The 18323-nt window shown below is 38.4% G+C and overlaps 1 protein-coding gene across 4 annotated transcripts; it reads right to left on the bottom strand.

Annotated features, from left to right (window-relative positions):
* Positions 1 to 61: 61 nt before the first annotated feature.
* LOC111587859 (uncharacterized) lies at positions 62 to 18227 on the bottom strand. 4 transcript variants are annotated; one of them, XM_035942784.2, is made up of 25 exons: positions 18071 to 18227; positions 15601 to 15648; positions 15453 to 15479; positions 15115 to 15174; positions 14979 to 15011; positions 14600 to 14674; positions 14380 to 14463; positions 13002 to 13031; positions 12681 to 12725; positions 12270 to 12320; positions 10093 to 11076; positions 7401 to 7463; positions 7243 to 7290; positions 5895 to 5948; positions 5654 to 5683; positions 5541 to 5576; positions 5390 to 5449; positions 5055 to 5099; positions 4637 to 4678; positions 4375 to 4434; positions 2618 to 2692; positions 2315 to 2347; positions 1232 to 1270; positions 680 to 736; positions 62 to 390 (listed from the first exon to the last, which is right to left on the bottom strand). In XM_035942784.2, exons 1-25 carry the CDS (start codon positions 18135 to 18137, stop codon positions 386 to 388), a joined length of 2151 nt encoding a protein of 716 aa, XP_035798677.2. In that variant the 5' UTR covers positions 18138 to 18227; the 3' UTR covers positions 62 to 385. The 4 variants fall into 4 exon arrangements, with proteins under 4 accessions (XP_035798677.2, XP_035798678.2, XP_035798679.2 ...); XM_035942785.2 differs by lacking the exon at positions 5390 to 5449; XM_035942786.2 differs by lacking the exon at positions 10093 to 11076 and having other exon boundaries at positions 18071 to 18226.
* Positions 18228 to 18323: the final 96 nt, after the last annotated feature.

Raw genomic sequence — 18323 nt, 5'->3', positions numbered from 1 at the left:
ACTCGCAAACTTCTGTTTGACCTCATTTGATTAGATAATATATTAGATTACAACAGTAAAATCACAATTTTAATCTTTATTTTAAAACAGAGACACATTTCTTGCACTTTCCATCTATTTATGTTCATCAATCACCACCAATGTCTTCAGCACTGACAGAGCTGAACTGGTGGGGTACAGCAGGTTCTTGGACAAGGAAGACAAACAGACATGACTAACAGATGTCCACTTACAGAGAAAGACGAGGGGGTGAAGAAAAACAAAAGGACAAATGGACAACGCAACAGGACAAAGTTGAGTAAAACGTAAAATAAAAGCTTTAGAAGCTCATTACACTGAACACATTATGGAAATGATCCACGTGGAGAGGTCCAGGTCATTTGAATTAGCCTGGTTAAAGACAGAGACAAAGACAGAGGGGGAGGAACACAAAGATACTGAATCAGGAAAAGACCAAACCACAACAGAATGTGTTCAATCACAAAGAAACCACATAATACTCGACAAAAAAGTCCATCTTATCTAATCATCTACACAAAACAAATCAAAAATATCTTCAAAAATGAGCCACAGATGTGTTGATTTGCTCAAAACCACAAAAGAAAACTGCATCTGAATAGATCTTTAATGCTTTAGCTGCATCGTCTTGCATCAGTTGCAAAGCTTCCTTCATTCTCACCTTTGTAGCCGTTACCAAGGGCACCGTTCACTCCGCCATATTTGCCGGTTTGCTCTCCTGTGAAAAGAGTCAGCCAAGTTCAGCTTCAGAAATGTTCTCAGAATGACAAAGCAGCAACAAAAAGTGGTTTGACAGCTACGTTAAAACTTGCGAAAATGGCTTTTCACCTGCATTAAGAGGACTTAGCCACCTCACTCCATACCCTTAAGTGGAAAATAATCCATAATGCATGCAGTTGTACTTTCACTGTGCAAGCAGCTTTAGTCAAAGTACATGTTGAGAGCAAGTAAACAACAATCATGAGTGCAGAGTTCATTTCACAAATAAATCTTTATAAAAATGAGTTTTGTGAAGGATGCAATTTGTATATTTGAAAGAAATCAATTAAAGCGCACTAATGCTAAAATGCATGCTAAACCGTGCAATAATTAAATATGAAAGGTGTTTTTGTGCACAGAAAATGTGTTGTAAATGGTTATATTGAGCAAGCATGACTAGTGTGTTCGCCAGTGTGTGGAAGCTGATGAATGAGGAAGTGTCTGGTTTTCTTACCCAAGGCATCCTGAGTGGCTCCTAGCTGAGCACCATAACCTTGAACAAAGAAATTAGACTGTTAAGATGCAGACGAGAGAAATTTGCAAAATATATTAATTGAGACTTTAAGTGTGGCTGAGGAAAGTTGAAGGTGCATTTAGAAAAATCTTGATTTTGCAAGACATACCCATGCTAAAAATATTGGTTAAATAAACACACATCGCTGTAATACAGCCAGACTTTCTCAGTCTAAATGAAAATAACACTGAGATCATGATGGTTAACTGATCGCACCTCTTCGATGACCTTGACAGGATTCTTGACTCTCTAGTGTGACATAATTCCTCTTTAGCTAAGGTGAAGTTGTGAAGGCCTCCTAAAGTTGTCCATGCATTTATTATAATTCGGCCATGCTTTTGTAAATGTTTGTATGTGGACGTAGAACAATTGGCTCCAGGGCATCTAAATTTCGTACAAAATGCAACCGTTTTGTATTTTAACAGGGTAAACTCCAGTACTGGCCTCCCTCCACTGGCTTCCTGTCAATTTTAGCACTGATTTTAAGGTTTTATTGTTTGTTTTCAAGCTTTTAAATGGTTTGGCAACTTCTTATTTATAAGAACCTTCACATTTTCACAAACCAGTTAGAGCACTGTGGGTGACAAACCAGATGATCCCTGCTGGTTCAAGATCTGGACACAAAATTAGAGACAGTTGAGTTTTTGCAGAAGCTGCTCTGAATCTTTATAACAGTTTACCTTTTTATGTGAGAGCTGCTGAAGACCCAGCTATTATCTTCTGCATTTAACCCAAGTGCAGGTTGACACCTTGACTTAATTTTCACAGCGTTGTATCCTTTATTTTTCCTTACTATCAAGCAGTCTTATTCAGAAATGTCCTTCAGCCACTCTGTGTATGTCTGAAGGGCTGCTATTTATAACTGTAGTGCACTTTGGTTTGACTCCTGTTGTTTCAAATGTGCTTTAGAAACACATTTGACTTGACCTGATGGGCTGGTGTGAAAAGACATCCACTGGGGGTTTTTATATTTGTGTGACAGGATGTGTGTGATTCTTTGATTGTGGGGGAATGTAAATTCACCTGTTTGCTGAGCTCCATAACCTGCACCAGCACCTGAAACAACACAGAACATGTAAACACTTCAACAGACATAACAATGATCAGCCATAATGGACACACGAAACATATCTGTATCATGTTCTTATCCCAGATCATAAGGCACTGTATACATCTAATGCTCCTGTTCATTTTCATTATTCTCTGTTTAAAAGTTTTAACCTCATTGGGACTTAACTGGTTAAAGAAAACTGACACCTCTCAGTAACGGTACTTTTCCATCACACTCAGTTTGTCACACTTTTGCTCACGCACACAGTGTCTCACCATATTTGTTGGCGGTTTTGGCGCCTTCAGCACCGAGGCTGAGCTGCTGAGCGCCGTAGGGGTAGCCACCATCACCTGAGGGAAGGACTCATGTTAAATAGGAGTATTTAATGGTTTTGGTAGCTGTGATGTTGCAGTGAACTGACAGGGTGCAACCAAATGAGAATGTTGTACATTTTAGAGGTTTTTTTTTTTTTTTTTAACACCAACAAAGTCAGAGGTGTTGATTCTTTTTCCATTCTCACATTGTGCAGCATTTATAGGCCCTTAAAATTACATTTCAATTAACAAGTCTTGTGTAAATGATACACAACAAAGTGTACAGATATATGAATATAAAAACAATACATAAAAAAATGGAGGATTCAAATGCGTGAAGTCTGTTACCATCCTTTACTGGGATACTTGTAATAGTATTACAGATTTAAGACCTAACAATTTATTCAGACTAACATTTATATTTGACAGTGACTCTGCTCGGGTGACCATGTGGACAAGCATAAACCAGACCCAGAGATCACAAATCCCCCAGAGGAGCCTGAGATCTACAACATTCACATGAACAAAGCATGAACCAAGTATACTTTCTTTCTTTCTTTTTTTTTAAGAAGAAGGTGGCTGAGGAGGAGGGGAGATAATCTTCAGAGGCTGGTGTAGGAGCTATGTATCAGTATTTGGTTCTATTTTCATGTGCAATAATTCATTGTCGTGTATTATTTTGCTCAGAATCATTGCCACTTTTACTTCTTACTTTTCTGTTCTAGTATTATTGTAGCTTATATTTTTGTAATTTTATTTACTGAGCATTCTGTGGTGCATGTAGAGCAAGCAGAATGAGTGAACGCTGCCTCAGTTATAAAGCCTGATAATTGCATACGATGGACGGAAGTGTTAAACAATTGGACAGAAAAGGGCTTCCAACCATAGACTGTATGTAAAAGATGAATGTACCTGCATTAACAACTACTGGTTTGTGAAAAAAATCATTCAAAAGCCTCAGGTTTAGGATTTGGCCGTTGCCATCTTGTTCTTTTGAAACCAGATGTGACATATGAGGACTCTACGCATGTCAGTATATCAACCTGTCAATCACACGGCATCCCAGCCACTAAAACATACCCTGCTTTACTGTGTATTTTCCCCTAAATAGGACCATAATTTACAAAATGAACACCCTACTGTACTGAGGAAGTCTTGAAATTAGCAATTGAGACCATAAACTTTTTAGTAAAATGTTTACTGGGGTAGGAAATCAAATGAGATGTAAGTTCATTTTTTCATAGACTTTTATATAATTTGATTTCTTCTCCTGATCTACTGCAAAGCTCAGTTTTTATACTTATACAATGATCATTTATGTAGCTACCTAAAGGAACATTTAACCATCTGTGGAAATGAAATGATTTGCTTTAGAGTTAAGTATTAAGGTCAGTATGTTTCTTGAATGCAGTGGATCAGTGGATTGGATTAGCTTAGCTTAGCTTAGCGAAACAACTTTTGTAATTTGTCCATAAACCAAAGAGTAACATGGTGCTACTCATTTACTGCACAGATATGAGAATGAGCAAGAAAGTAGATGGACATATAGGACAAATACATATAACCCTCTTAGTGTAAGTCTTAACACTGCTCAAGAAAAGTGGTCAAATCTGCCACGAGTCAGCAATGAATATTTCCAACTGATCTGTGATGCAGATATGCTCTGCTTAACAGTGATAGTGGTTACAAATAAAGTTGCAAACACATGCAGGCCCCACCTTCCAGTCCGGCAGGAATCACTGGAGCATTACCATAAGGAACCTGAGCAGCTCCTCCTCCTGCAGAGGGGAAAAAAAGAAATCATCACATGGTCAAACTGACTCATATCTCTGGTCTCTTTCCAGCCTTTAACCCGCATGGGCCATCAGCCAGCTCTGCTCAGGTCACCAGTTCAAGTCTGATTCAGACGTGGAAAGCCACAGCGACAGAAGCCTGAGTAATACTGTGACAGAGGGATGAGGTCATGTCAGTGCTGCTCACCATATTTGCCACCAGTTGCATCCAGGCCTGCACCGAGCGCTCCTGAAAGAAGACGAGAGGGGCAGTTGTGTCAAGCTTTCCCTGAAAACGTATTCAGACTGCGCTCTTGTTGCTGAATGGACGGCCATGTTTCCCCCGACTTGTATATTTAAAATGAAGCAACAGATTTGGCTGAGATGTGGGATATACATGAGAATAATTAGATTTTTTGAGTGTAGCTTTATAATCTGTATTCCGATGGGAACTGTGTTGTTTTTCTTCATTACAGTCTGAAGCAGTGTTTTACCTTTTTTTCCGTTGTTTTTTTAATCTTTACTTGTAGTTTAACTGGATTAAACAGCCTTAAAAACACGTATGGCAGCTAAAGGGACATACATTAACTGCGTCCTTATTGCTGCTCCATTTTTAAATTTCTTACCATACGCCCCCTGGACCGGCCCAGCGTAGCCTCCTGTACTGAGAGCTGGAAAATAAATATATTAGATAAACATACATGTCAGATACTGGCCAAATGTTACCTGATAAGTAGGAAACCTTCAAATTAAAAGCATCTACAGGAGCAAGAAGTCAGAAGCCACCAGATTCAACTGGTCAGCTTCTATAAATAAGAGACAATAGCTACACCCAGTGGATAAAACACCACACTGGCCATGTTAACAAGCGTTTTTCTTGATGTTTTTTATGCTGTCAAACTTTGCAGGTTAAGCATCTATGGGTTAGTGCCAGTTTACACCAACTCCTGGAAGTTGTTACCTTCACTCTTCCCTGCTTTGTTCTCAGCACCATCAGCTAACTCTGCAGGGTAACCAAGCCCTGAAACATAGTTCTAATTAATTATGTCTGTGAGCTAATGACTCTTTAAGTAGACTGAGTTTCCCCGCTTATGGTTTTAGACGGCACTCACCAGCTCCATAACCGTCAGGGTAACCGTTGCCATAACCTGTTGAGAGAAGATGAAATATGTTAAGATAAAGAGAGAGGAAATATCCAAGAGTGTCATGCATGCATGCTAAATACCTGTAGACAAAGCTTTAGCACCATCTCCACCTGCAATAAAAGCAACATTAAAGATAAGCCTATGTCAATGGCATATCAACACTCCTGTCAGTGACGGCTTTGATGCAGTGTTTTTGACACCAAACACAATGAAGAGCGATCCTCTGTCGTAGTCGATTCACGTCTCAAAGTAACAGTCTTTGCTCTTTAATTTAATCTGACCAGCTGAAGAAACATGAAATTTCTCTGGGCTTCCACCTACCAAAGCCGTTGCCTGCCACAGCGCCAAGGTATCCTGTTGTTCCCTCCCCATAGCCTGTGATAACACACATTCAAAGCAAACTGTGTGACACACACCGTGTTTGTTTAACAAAAGACATTATTTAACTAAGAACAAATAAAAAACTCGGCCGGCTCTAAAGACATTAATTTCTTGCACGGACATGCAAAACGGAAAAGAGAAAACAAAGAGATATTCACAGGAGGGCTGAAACAATTTGTGAGTAATCATTTGTTGTTGTTGTCTTGCAGTTTTTAAAAAGCCATATTAATTATTCACCAGAAAGGAAAGGCAGCTTCTGGTGTGACCTTTAGAGGAAGGTGAAGATGACAGAGATTTTCTTCTCTCTAGTGTGACTCACAAGCAAATTATTGGTTTACAAGGCAAAGCAGGAGTAGCAGCTGAGTTTCTGCTGTCTGGCCCAGTCCTCAATTCCACTCTCATTCTGAACAACAACATTAAAGTGGAGAAAACAAATCCTGATTTTCTTAATAAGTGTAGGTGGTTTCTGACAAGCTTCTACATTTGCATAAGATGACTGGGTCTATGGAAGAGGCCCTTAAGGCAATAGTTTGACATTTTGGGAAATATTTTGTTCACAGTCTTGCCGCAAGTTAAATTACAAGACCACATCGCTCTCACAGTAAACAACCCATGTTGTGTCCCCTTTTAGCAAATTAAACAAAGCCCCACACGTGTGTTTTTCAGTTTAAAATAGTGCATATAAGATGGTTAATATTACGACTTTATTACTCCTGGTTTAAGCCCTGTTCTAAATGAATTTTTTCAATGCTTTTAGCTTTAAATAAAGCTGAGCTGCTGCTGTCCACGCCTCCTTCAGGAAGAAGACTCTCTCCGTATCTGTGATTGCTAATGCAGAGCTAAACAGCTGACTGCACAGTAGACAACACAGATTTCTGATTATGGAATTATTGCCATGTTCACAACAAAGCTGCTGTTTTTAACTCATGTGTTTAGTGAGTTTATCAGACAACATTGTGGTTATGAAATCAGTAGTTTAACAGTGGAGAACCGCAGCTTGGAAATGGCTCTGAAGTGATTGCTGGTTAACATGCAGTCTTAATGGGCTGCATTTCAGTCACTATTTTATACTCATTCCATTGTCTGACAACAGAAACTGAAAAATATGTAAATGTGAAAAACTGAATTAAGAATTCAGCTTTCTTAAAATACTTAAATGGAAGCAGATGTCAATGTTATTTTGTAGAGAGAGAGGTATGAGTTAAGATGCAAAAGGAGCAAAATTAGCACATAAATCCAAATAAGCAAAACAAAGAAAAGAAAAACGAAGGAAAACGCAGATTCTTACCTCCTAGTTTGCCTGCTGCACCACCCAGATATGCTCCCTGACCCAAACCTGAGGGCGGCACATGTGAAATATTTACCACAAGTAGAGTAAATCTACATCAGTATTTCAGTCTGTTAAAAAGCACTTTTCATGTGTTATATGTCATTATCCAGCATTACCTGGTCCATAGCCTCCAGCACCCAGGCTTGCTCCCAGATAGTTTCCTGCTCCACCCATGTAACCTGTGGAGAAGGTAGACAGAAGTTCAGCAAAAAACACCTGTATGTCTTTCAAAACTTAATACCTAAAATGTAGAGGTAATCATTTTGCTGTGTGCTCAGTGAAGTGTTTAAATAAACTCATTTACTTTTAACAAATACAACCCAGCTTTACTAAAAAAGCTGATAATGACATATATGGAATATACATGTTTCTGCTGGAAAACTGTGACAAGACTCTTCATTCAGTAGTCTCTTTATATGGAAGATGCAGCGGTTTCTGCAGATGGAACACATGGAACTGACACCAGACACAATAAATGTCTGAATCTTTGTTTGAACTGGGTGTTATTTTTAGCATCCGCTCCACTGGACGGTAATTTTCCTGGACTGAATCCCAAAACCCACAATACCAGATGTTGAACCATCAAAATACGAGTATATGACAACCTGAACAATGAGTCAGAGGTAACCCAGATAGACACAGACATATTGTCGGATGTGCTTCGTTTCACCATCACTCGCAGTCAAACCAGCATTACAGCACTGGGATAAATGCAGTGTCAATATAAGGAGATTAACCAACACAGACTGGATGAAGTGTAGATTTCCTCTCTGATTGGAACCTCTTTGTGCAGACAGCCAGATCAGTGATTAAGAGATCCTCAACTGCTTTAAATGAGTCATACAATATACAGCTTAAGGTATTAGTGAATATTACAAAATCCCCTTTTGACAAATCTACCAACTATGATCGCAGTGAGTCATTATTTCAGAGTCCAGAAACTGTATTACATGAAACAACCGTACATTATGATTTTATACATAGGGCTGTAACGAATGACTGTATTCATTGTCAGTTAATCTGTTGATTGTTTTCTTGATTAATAAACTAGTTGTTTGTTAAAACATCAGAAAATTGTAAAAACAAAATGCCTATTAGTGTTTCCAAAAGCCCAAGATAACATCTTTAAATGTCTTATTTTGTGCACATCCCAAAGATATTCAGTTTACCGTCACAGAGGAGGAACGAAACCAGAATGTATTCAAGTTAACAAGCTGGAATCAGAGAATTTACACTTTCTGACTGTCAAAAAGTCCCTCATTAATTTATTTGTTGATAACTAAACTAACTATTGCAGCTCTAACATCACCCATGAAACTGTGTTGCAATCGGGTTTATACTTTGCAGTGCATCTCTGCTGCTAATTAGAGAATATGTTTTGACCAATCCATGAATTATTTCATATTATTCTACTGTGCATTTCCAGATATTTGCAGTTGTTTTGGGGAAACGTATACAATAATGTTTGGGCAAAAACTGTGCTATACTTAGCAGTGACATAACCATTCTATAAAGAAAAGACAATTTCAAATAAGTAAAACACAATATATGAACTTAAACTGTGAATCTTAGATATTTACAGTTGTTTGTGTCATGATTAAATTATGTAATGAAGACATTAGAGGCTACAACTGGCCTTCATTTGGCCGGATATATTCAGGACTATTTTAGAGGTCTAACAAAGCTGCAACACTGAAGTTAGGTCTTATGCTCAGGGCGAAATAGATAACGTTTTTTAAAAGTTATTAGCAGGTGCAGAACATTACTGTTTGCTGCGGAAAGCCCTGCAAAGTCAGACCCATAACGTCAGTTCTATTAATTATTCATAAATTCAAGATAGAGTGAATCTTTTTAAAGTATCTTCAATCCTGTGACGTTCAAGAGATGGCAGATTTACATGATTAAAGACGCACAACAGAAATGTATTATCGACTCACTCTGCAGTCAGAGTTATATTCTCTGGGTTATGACCTTTACAGCAGAAAACTGATTTGTGTTCTCATTAAAGGATCCATGAAGCTTCAGCCTCCCAATGATTAAGTCTTGAATTTCCATCAGTGCAAATGGGAAATTAAACAATGACTCCATTCAGCGTACCAAGCAAAACATAGCCACACTCACAGTTTAACTGTTTCTGGTCACTACAGCTGTAAGGCCAAAACCTACAGGTCATTTTTTACAAAGCTATTCAAATTAAGATAATAAGACATCAAGCAATTGTTGACTATTTCTTTCCATCCATGATTGTTTCCATAGAGGTGCAGGACTTCATGCTGCATTGTAAATGGAGCCCACAGTGACGGGAGCAAAAAAAAACCTGGTGGTTAGAGGGTTAAATTAAAATCTGACTGAGTCATTATAGACTCCAGCCCAGAAAGTGTCGGTCAGGTTGTTGACATCTGACTGAAATGCTAAAGGACAAGTTTTACATCTCTGATAACTTGTGCAAAGGTATTTCTTGTCACAAGATGACCACTGTCATGCAAAACTAGATAGCACTCCAATAGCTCTAATACTTCTCGGTTGGATGTACATGAGATATTTTCAATACTTTAGAGGGTTCATGTAAGATAACATTTGTAGAGACACTTTACATAAACTACATTCACATGTGAAAGATGTCATTACCAAATGAAACAAAAGGAGTAAAAACTGTTACGGAAAATTTTTTAAAAGGCAAATAAAAGCAATCTGGGTAATTTAGGAGACTAGCATAGTGTAAATCTCAAGAGTGGGCCTTAAAAAAGCCAAATCTGAAAGGCAAAAAAGGATTCTTAGATGATGAAAAAGACAAAGCTGTGCTCTTACTTGCTGCCTGGTTATTCCTCCCAGCCTGCCCTGGGATATGGAGAGCTTTTGGCTTTTTCACATCATGTTCTGCTTGAGAAAGGCTTTTTGCATCGTGAACATCTGCAGTGAAGCCCTGAGCCTCTTGCCCTGCTCCGGCTGACAGGATTCCTAAACTTTGGGTTCCAGTTGCACCAGGGACCACTGCTCCATAGCGCCCCCCTGCTTGTGCTTGAAGGTTTGGAGCATCGTGTCTACGGCTCTCTACAGTGACGGTGCTGCGGATTTGCAGTCCATTCCTAGCCACCAGTCCTTTGACTCCCTGCTTGTCTGCTGCAGAATAAATGCTGCTTCTATCCGGTGCTTGTGAAAGAGGGAGCTGATAGGTTTTCTCTCCTTTCACTTGTGGCTTTACGTGTCCAGGATGTTCGCTCTGTTCACCAACGTGTGTCTGAGGCAGCAAACTTTGACTCCTTTGAGTTTCTGAACCCAAAAGCTCAAAGCGATTCCTGTCCAATACGCCTGACAAATCAACAGCGGGGCCACAGTTTCGGGTTCGAGGATTTTGTTGAATAGATAAATCAGAAGAAGAACCGAGACTTTTGATGGTGTCTTTATCTAGATTGAATTGTCTTCTTACACCTCCAGCTGCCAGTGCGGCTCCATGACTTGTTGTCCCTTTTCTTTTAAAGATCGAAGGGTCATGAGTTTGTCCTCCTTGTGCTTGTGAAACAGCTAGACTGAGAATCTCACTCTGTTTATCAAGAGGAGTCCCAAGATGTGGTGACTGAACTATTGGATCGAGGCTTTTGACCTCCCTTCCTGCATGTAATTCAGGAACAGTGGGACCAAATACACTGCTTCTCCTCATGTTGGGTATTTCAGGTCCAAGCATTCTGTCTTGTTTTCCATACGAGTGACCTAAAGCTCTGCTCATTTCTCTCTTATGGTCTCGAACAGTTTGGCCCAGACTGGCCAGCTCAGGTCCAATCAAATCTGCTGCACCTGGCAGAGAAATATCATCATGCATGCACAACTTCTATGTTGGATCAGAGACAACTGTAGCAGCCAGAGGCAAAAATATTCACTGATCTGTCTGTTTTTTTAATTCTACTCTACCGATGTGTGTATCATTGCATTCGATACAATATAACACATCATCAACAGAAGAATCAGTGCTCGAATGGAGGCGATTCAAAACCAAACACAGACGAGACAAAATCCATTATGGTCTGAAAGTAGTCCAGCTTCAAAGGACAGAATCATCACCATAATTAGGACCCACACTTGCGATAAAATCGACATATAAAACATGCCATGGCAGCAAAACGTTGCCATCCCAAATTGTTGAAATGCCATAAAACACACTAGAGTCACAGCACAAGATGAAGACAACTCCAGACTCCAACAGCATCAGTGTGTGGCAAAGACAACTGATACACAAAGCTTAGTAACACACAGCAGGAGGCTTCAGTCAACAGTGAAGTGAAAAATATTTGCCAGGAGACTGAAATAATCCAATTTTTACAATTGAGCTTCACTAATAATATTAAAACAACAAAGATGTTATCGTGCATAAAATAACTGAGCTACTGTGAGCCAGAATCAGAATAATGTAACAGATTAGAAATTTTCATGACTCACGGTAACTTGACATTCCTGCCAAAAAACAAATGAATCATGTGTGAATAATTAGTTTTTTGCCCCGATAAGTAAAACATCAGCAAAATTTGAGCTATGCTCTATAGAAAATTGATTACAAACTTAACGTAGCAAACTGCAGCTTTCGCAATCAGTAGAGCATCATTTTAATCTTATTATAAAATCAAGTTGTTACTGTGCATTTAGTTTGCTTAACCTACTTCCTGCATCCCTTCAGCTCCTGCAAACCACAGCCCTGAGTTCTCTCCACACATCAACTCTTATTAACCCACAGACTGAAGATGAAGCTGGAGGAGCTCGGAGCTCATGCAACATGCAACACAGATGAAACACTGACAGACAAACACAGTCTCGCCTGTGCACACAGAACAAAAACAGCAACATTACATTCGATAGATGTGATTTCATGCCAACATGAATTCCACATCGGTGAAACACCAGGCGACGATTTCACAGAGGTTGCAGAGAAGTACAGCACAGAACAAAGACAGCCCGACACACACGATCACCACAGTCGACTGCAGTGAAGATGTTACCCGGTTTTTGTTCCTTGGCCCCCTGTCCAGTGGGATACTCAGGTAAAACCCCTGATGAAAGCAGATAGGAGGACTGTCATTGAGTTCACTGCACATGCAAACTCACAGAGCAAACCAGCACCAACGTTATCACCAGTGTTTTACAGGAAGTAGGCTTTTTTATTCTTGTAAAGACGACACATTCTGTGGCAGTGGAGGCGGATGTTAAACTACAAGGCCTTAAGTTCAGTAGAACAGGTCAAAAATGGCTCTACCAAAGATGCTGCCTGTGATTCTGGAAAACTACCCAGCTTCTGTGAAACCTGATGTTACTGCACGACTTTGGATGAAGTGTTTAAGGCCAGAGCAACAAGAAAACACCCTGCAGCCCACACATATGAGAAGGCACCTGAGGTAAGACAGGACTCCTACCTGGCCGGGCTCCAGGATAGCCGATGCCTGTTAAACCTCCGTATCCTGGCAAAGAAACAAAGAGCCCAGTTCATCTTTAAATCAGACAAGCGCTCTGATTACATCATCAGTGTCCTGGGGTTTTCTCTGTTTTACAAGGACACATAATTTATTTGGCGAGATGCGATCTGCCTCATATATCATGTTCACAGACGTGTTGGCAAAGAGCCACTTAGCTGAGATTTATCCAACAAACAAGCAGAGACCCACAGAAGAGTGTGTTTACGTTCATTTGGATACGCAACAAAAAGAAACTATGGAACAAACCATATAATTACCTACCTGGCACAGTGCCGAGGCCAGCGCCATAAACTGGAAAGTCACAAAAACAGAGTTAATTCCTATTTACAAAGATTCCTACAATGTATAGCCATCTGTTTATATGAGATGTGTCTGCATGTTTGCAGTGTGAAATTTATAACAAACACACATGAATACAAGAAGATAAAGACTCAATGGTTCAACACGTCTCATAAATCTGATTTCATTAAAGCCCTGAAGGTTTTGTGCCAAGTTTTGCATAAAGCACCGACGCCAAGGTTTCTGCTGTGCTGTGTGAACAGGACAAAAAACAAATCTAAACTTGCAACAAACCACATCTGGCTGCTTGAAGTTCTTGAAAAAACTTGCTTAATAACTTACGTATTCTTCAGAAACAGGTAATTATTATACTTTTTAATTATACTTTTTTTTTTAAGCGTCAAAGTTTTTATTTGGGTAAGAAATAGAATTAGTCAATACTTTTTAAAATAATGTATATTTATGTAATTTTTCTTTTTTTAATTTAACTATTTTTAAACATTTTTTGAATGTAATGCCGAATACCCATGAATTAAATTTTCAAAAAAGAAAGAAATTTTACATAATTGCTGAAGTTTTCACAATAAAAATGCTGAATGACTGTTTTCATTGATGAATTGGATCTAAAATTATTTGTAATTTCTCAAAATATAGTTTGTATCATACATATAATTATATCTGCCTAACCATGCGTTATATTATCATAGGTAATTTCATTGTTTTGTACATGTAAATATCCTACATTAACATTAAAATGGAATCTAAAAATACAGATAATCTCGTGTAAAATTAAGGCCAGAAAATGCATTTTAACTATGGAAATTTGCTGTATATTTTTATTGGCTATTTTCTTTTCTTGTTTTAGTAAACTGCAGGAATGATTATGGATCTGCTTTTATTACATTTGATTGGCAACGTAAGAAAACAACCTCACAGCCGTCAACAGATTTTGATTCAACTGTTGCTAAACTCTTATCGGCGCAGAAAAATACAACAATCACCTTCTTCCATTAGGAGGAGGAGAGCACAAACAAAAACAAAGACGCAAAACTCTCTTTGGGAGGAGATTATGCTGCTGACTGAGAAAAAAAAGAATTTCAGGGCCTTTTCTAACAGCAGCTGGCAGCTAATGAGTGTGTTTGGTACTGATTGTTGTTGTGTTTATTCTAATTTTCATTTATGTACCTGCTTGAATAAATAATTTAAATGGAGTGCTGTTCTGCTCATGCTTGTTTTATTTTTTTTTTTGCTTTCATGGCTCTAGCCAACATCTCCCCTTACTGAGCATGTCAACGCCTGACTAAAACCTCTATTAAACATTATCTGCTGGACGCCATCTTCCTTTGTATGTCAGTATTACCACGTCTCCCTGCCTGGCCCAAGCTCAGTCCCAGTCCATTAGTAAGACCAGCTCCCAGCGCCATCCCTGGTCCCAGACTGGCGCCTACAACCACAAGACAGATATAAACTATTAGTAAACTGTATTTATTTCTTTATTTTTTATTCACATTAACCAAAGCAACAAAAGGAGACCAGAGGAGGATAAACATTAAGTAGACTGTGGGGGTTTGGTGATGTACCGTAAGCTCCCTGGGTTCCATATCCACCCTGCTTCAGACCAGCTCTGCCTCCTAAACCCAGAGATCTGTAGCCTCCTATGAAAACAACAGAAAGTTCACGTTGTTGTCCAGCAGCAGTTCACCAACAAATATCATCATTCAGACTTCAGATGGGCTGTTTATTTATCTGGATGGAGGAGCTCTGCACCTCAATTCCAAGAGTCAAGGAATTATTCCATCTGCCTTTCATAGATCAATAATGTTGTAGTCGTGAATAAAAAAAAGAAGTTTGTGCTCTGTATACTCTCCAACAGGCGAGTGTATTCTAAGCCTTTTCTTCTCAGTGCTGTGCAGGTTTACTCATATTACTGTAATCTGTAGGACATGAGGATTTTCTTACCAACACCAAGGTGAGCTCCAGGATAACGTCCAACTGAGATTTACCAAAGAAAAACAAAAACATACATGACTTATTCTGAAGTTAAAGTAATATAAGATCATTCTGTTGGCAGAAAGTTAAACAGAATTTAACTTACTTCCAGTCTTCATTGCTTTGCTGCCATATCGGCTCCCCAGCGCTCCAAGAGCTCCTGTAACTGAGAGGAAAAGCATTTTTTATTACATTATTACAACTTTTCTCTGTATTTATACCCAAAAAAGAAGCTTAAGATAGAAACAGGTATTCCTCTATTCATTATAGGTTAAATGTCACGTGCACATCTGTATGAGACACACTTGTACATCCAATAAATCAGTCAGATAAGGTGCTAGCCTCTACTGCTGTAATTTTCAGTTTTAATTAGCTACTCATAGTTGGCATTAGTTAGCCATCCAGTGCACCATTCATAGGATGTACACATAGAAAAAGACTGACCTCCAGGTTTCACTCCAATGCCGACACCTGAAGAAATAAAAAACAGACATACAAAAATGAGAAACAGGTACAGACCTATTTCTTCTTGTTTTTAAGGGAGGTAAACTTTAAAAAAACAAAAAGTTAAAAGCAAATGTGTTTGACACACCTCTGGCTGGCAGCACTCTCCCCCAGGACACACTCTGAGGTTTAACCCCTGAAACATTGAAAACACCACATTACAGATGGGACCCATTTGCTTTTCATAGTTATCAAAAGAGGATAAAACTGAACACATTCCGAAAGCCACCATGATGCATAAAAACACAAAAGCTATGAAGCTTGTGAGAATTATAATGAACTGAAATAGATAGCAAACACATTAAATTACCAAACTAGGAGTCAATAAAGATGGTAGAGTGTGTAATGTTAGCTCTGCATCCATTGTATATAAATGATGGAAATAATGCAAATAAGAAAGAATGCATAATCTGTAAACAAATGATGTGTAAGTCTGCAGGAAAGTTAATCTATCAAGGAGGATGGGAGGACTTAACTATTGGTGTAAATTGAGCTTTTAGATTCCTAACCTTTTATTTTCCAAACCCACACTCAGTGGTAGAAGAAGTACTCAGGTCCTTTACTTGAGTGAAAATATTAGTACAGTAATGTAAAAATATTCCAATACATGTCAAAATGCTGTATGTAAAATCCTGCTAAAGCAAAAAAAAAAAAAAAAAAAAAAAAAGATGTACAAATTCCACAAAGCTGTTTTCAGTTGTTGGACTTTTTCCATATTGCTAGACAAAGTTTTAAATATTTACTGAAAATTTTGAGGGGGGAAAAACACAATTTGGTGGAGCTTTTGACAACTCAGACGTCTAAAAAGAGATTCTGACTTAATGAACCAAAAAAGTCACAAACCACTAGCTTACTCTTTAACTATGTGTTGTACTTAAAAGCCTGTTGTACTGAGCAAAATATTCATCTTAACAAAGGCTGTCAGACAAATGTAGTGGAGAAGAAAGTAAATACTAATGCCTCACAACTGTACTTGAGTAAATATATTCAGTTACTACTTTTTATAGAGTTGTATTTAACTGAGCCTGAAGGTCAGACATGGTTTTATGGTAAATTTTACTTAAAAGCCAGTATGTTTACCTATTTATTATCCACAATACGGTAAAAAACTGTGAACCAGAAGCCAGTCGAGGTTTTTGCGACTGCTGTAGCCTGACTGGGAAACACCAGGACAGACAGACAGACAGACAGACAGACAGACAGACAGACAGACAGACAGACAGACAGACAGACAGACAGACAGACAGACAGACAGACAGACAGACAGACATTCACTGATGGAAACGCAGCGACTGACTGGAGCCTGTTAGTTCTTCTCACAATCATTCGTCAGATTTTACCTGCCTCTGCCACCTTCTCATTGCATCCTTTGATTCAAGTGAAATCAGATAATATGAGCCACAGAGACTTGGCAGAGCTGCTGACGTTTGAGCCCACAGTCCTTTTTCTGCCCCGATCTCACACACATGAGATTTAACAAGTGAGTGAGAGCGAGTCAGTGAAGACGCTGATCCATCAGAGCTGACAGTGAAATCAGACAGATGTGCTCAGAGCTCTTTCATCATTCATTTGTCAGCCAACGTTTCAAGCAAAATTTTCGCGAAAGCCAGAGTCAAGGTAAATAGATTTTGACCAGTTTGTGCTGAATTGTTTGATAACTTAACATTATTTCATTTATTTCCACAAATATTCCAGATTTGCAGTAGCAGTTTCTCTTTTAACCTGTTGCTTTCTAAATTTAATTCCTGAACACAAAGCTAAATTAGATTGCTTAGAATTATACCACAAATCCGACAAAGGTGATCTTTATGCTGTTATTGCGCAAAATACTTAATTTTTCAAATACCAAAGCAGCAAAGACATTTAACAGAACTGGCATAGAAATAGGCAAGATAAACAGAAAAATATCACCAAAATCATCAATCAAATAAAGCTATCTTGCTTAGTACACAGTAAAAAAAACACCTAAAAATAAAAAAAAAAAACCTACATTTTCTGCCACATTTGAAGTGTGGCAGAAAATATACATAAAAATGATGAAATATATAAAAATATAATGATTAATAACTAGAAATTATGAAAATAATCTCAGCTGTCTGTACAAAAAATTGATTTTATACTGTAAAAATTGTGCCATTTTATTGTCGTGATTTTAAAAAAATTGTAAAAGTGCATTTTTCAATCCTTCAGATATAGAAATTTTCTTTTAATAATGACAAATGTCTAAAATAGCATTTGTGGCTCATTTAAATATAGTAAAATAGTGCAAAATTAAAGTCAAACACTCTAAAACAACAAATGAAAATCTGTTATGACACCTTAAATGTAGACATTATCTGTAGTTTTGGTCTCTTTTTTAAGTTAACAAGTAAATTGAAGTCTTTTTCTTCAACTTTACCAGATATCTATAATTTTACGAAACAGGAAAAATCTGTAAATAATAGTAAGTATATTTTCTGGAAAAATTACAGGTAAAAACCGTAAAGATACTATTTTTTTGAAACAGCGTATAAAAACTTTGCTTCGTCTTCACTGATGCAGTCGTGTGAGTTTCTTACCGCCTTGCAGAGTTTGCTGAGCCAACCAGAGAACCAGCGAAGTCTGGAGTAGAGCTCGAACCAGCATGATGGAGGCAGCAGCACCGGGAGAGAACCAGCTGAAGGACAGACAGACAAACACAACACTGGTACTTAAAGCTGCACAGCCCCTCAGGTCTTTTATACCATTCTTTCCTCCGATACACTCCCACTGACCAGTTCTGCCCTCTGAACACACACATCGGTCTGACTGGGCGAAGCTAAAAGGCCCATT

This window comes from Amphiprion ocellaris, chromosome 19 (assembly GCF_022539595.1).
Source record: "Amphiprion ocellaris isolate individual 3 ecotype Okinawa chromosome 19, ASM2253959v1, whole genome shotgun sequence".
Lineage (NCBI taxonomy): Eukaryota > Metazoa > Chordata > Actinopteri > Pomacentridae > Amphiprion > Amphiprion ocellaris.
Note: the sequence above shows the minus strand (reverse complement) of the source record. Positions and strands in the feature narration are given on the sequence as shown.

Coding starts and splice junctions, on each gene's coding strand:
- LOC111587859 (XM_035942784.2), bottom strand. CDS start 18,137: ATGCTGGTTCGAGCTCTACTCCAGACTTCGCTGGTTCTCTGGTTGGCT. Junction 7,291..7,400: donor TGCTGGAGGCTATGGACCAG/GTAATGCTGGAT, acceptor TGCCGCCCTCAG/GTTTGGGTCAGGGAGCATAT. Junction 737..1,231: donor AGCCACTCAGGATGCCTTGG/GTAAGAAAACCA, acceptor CTCTTTTCACAG/GAGAGCAAACCGGCAAATAT.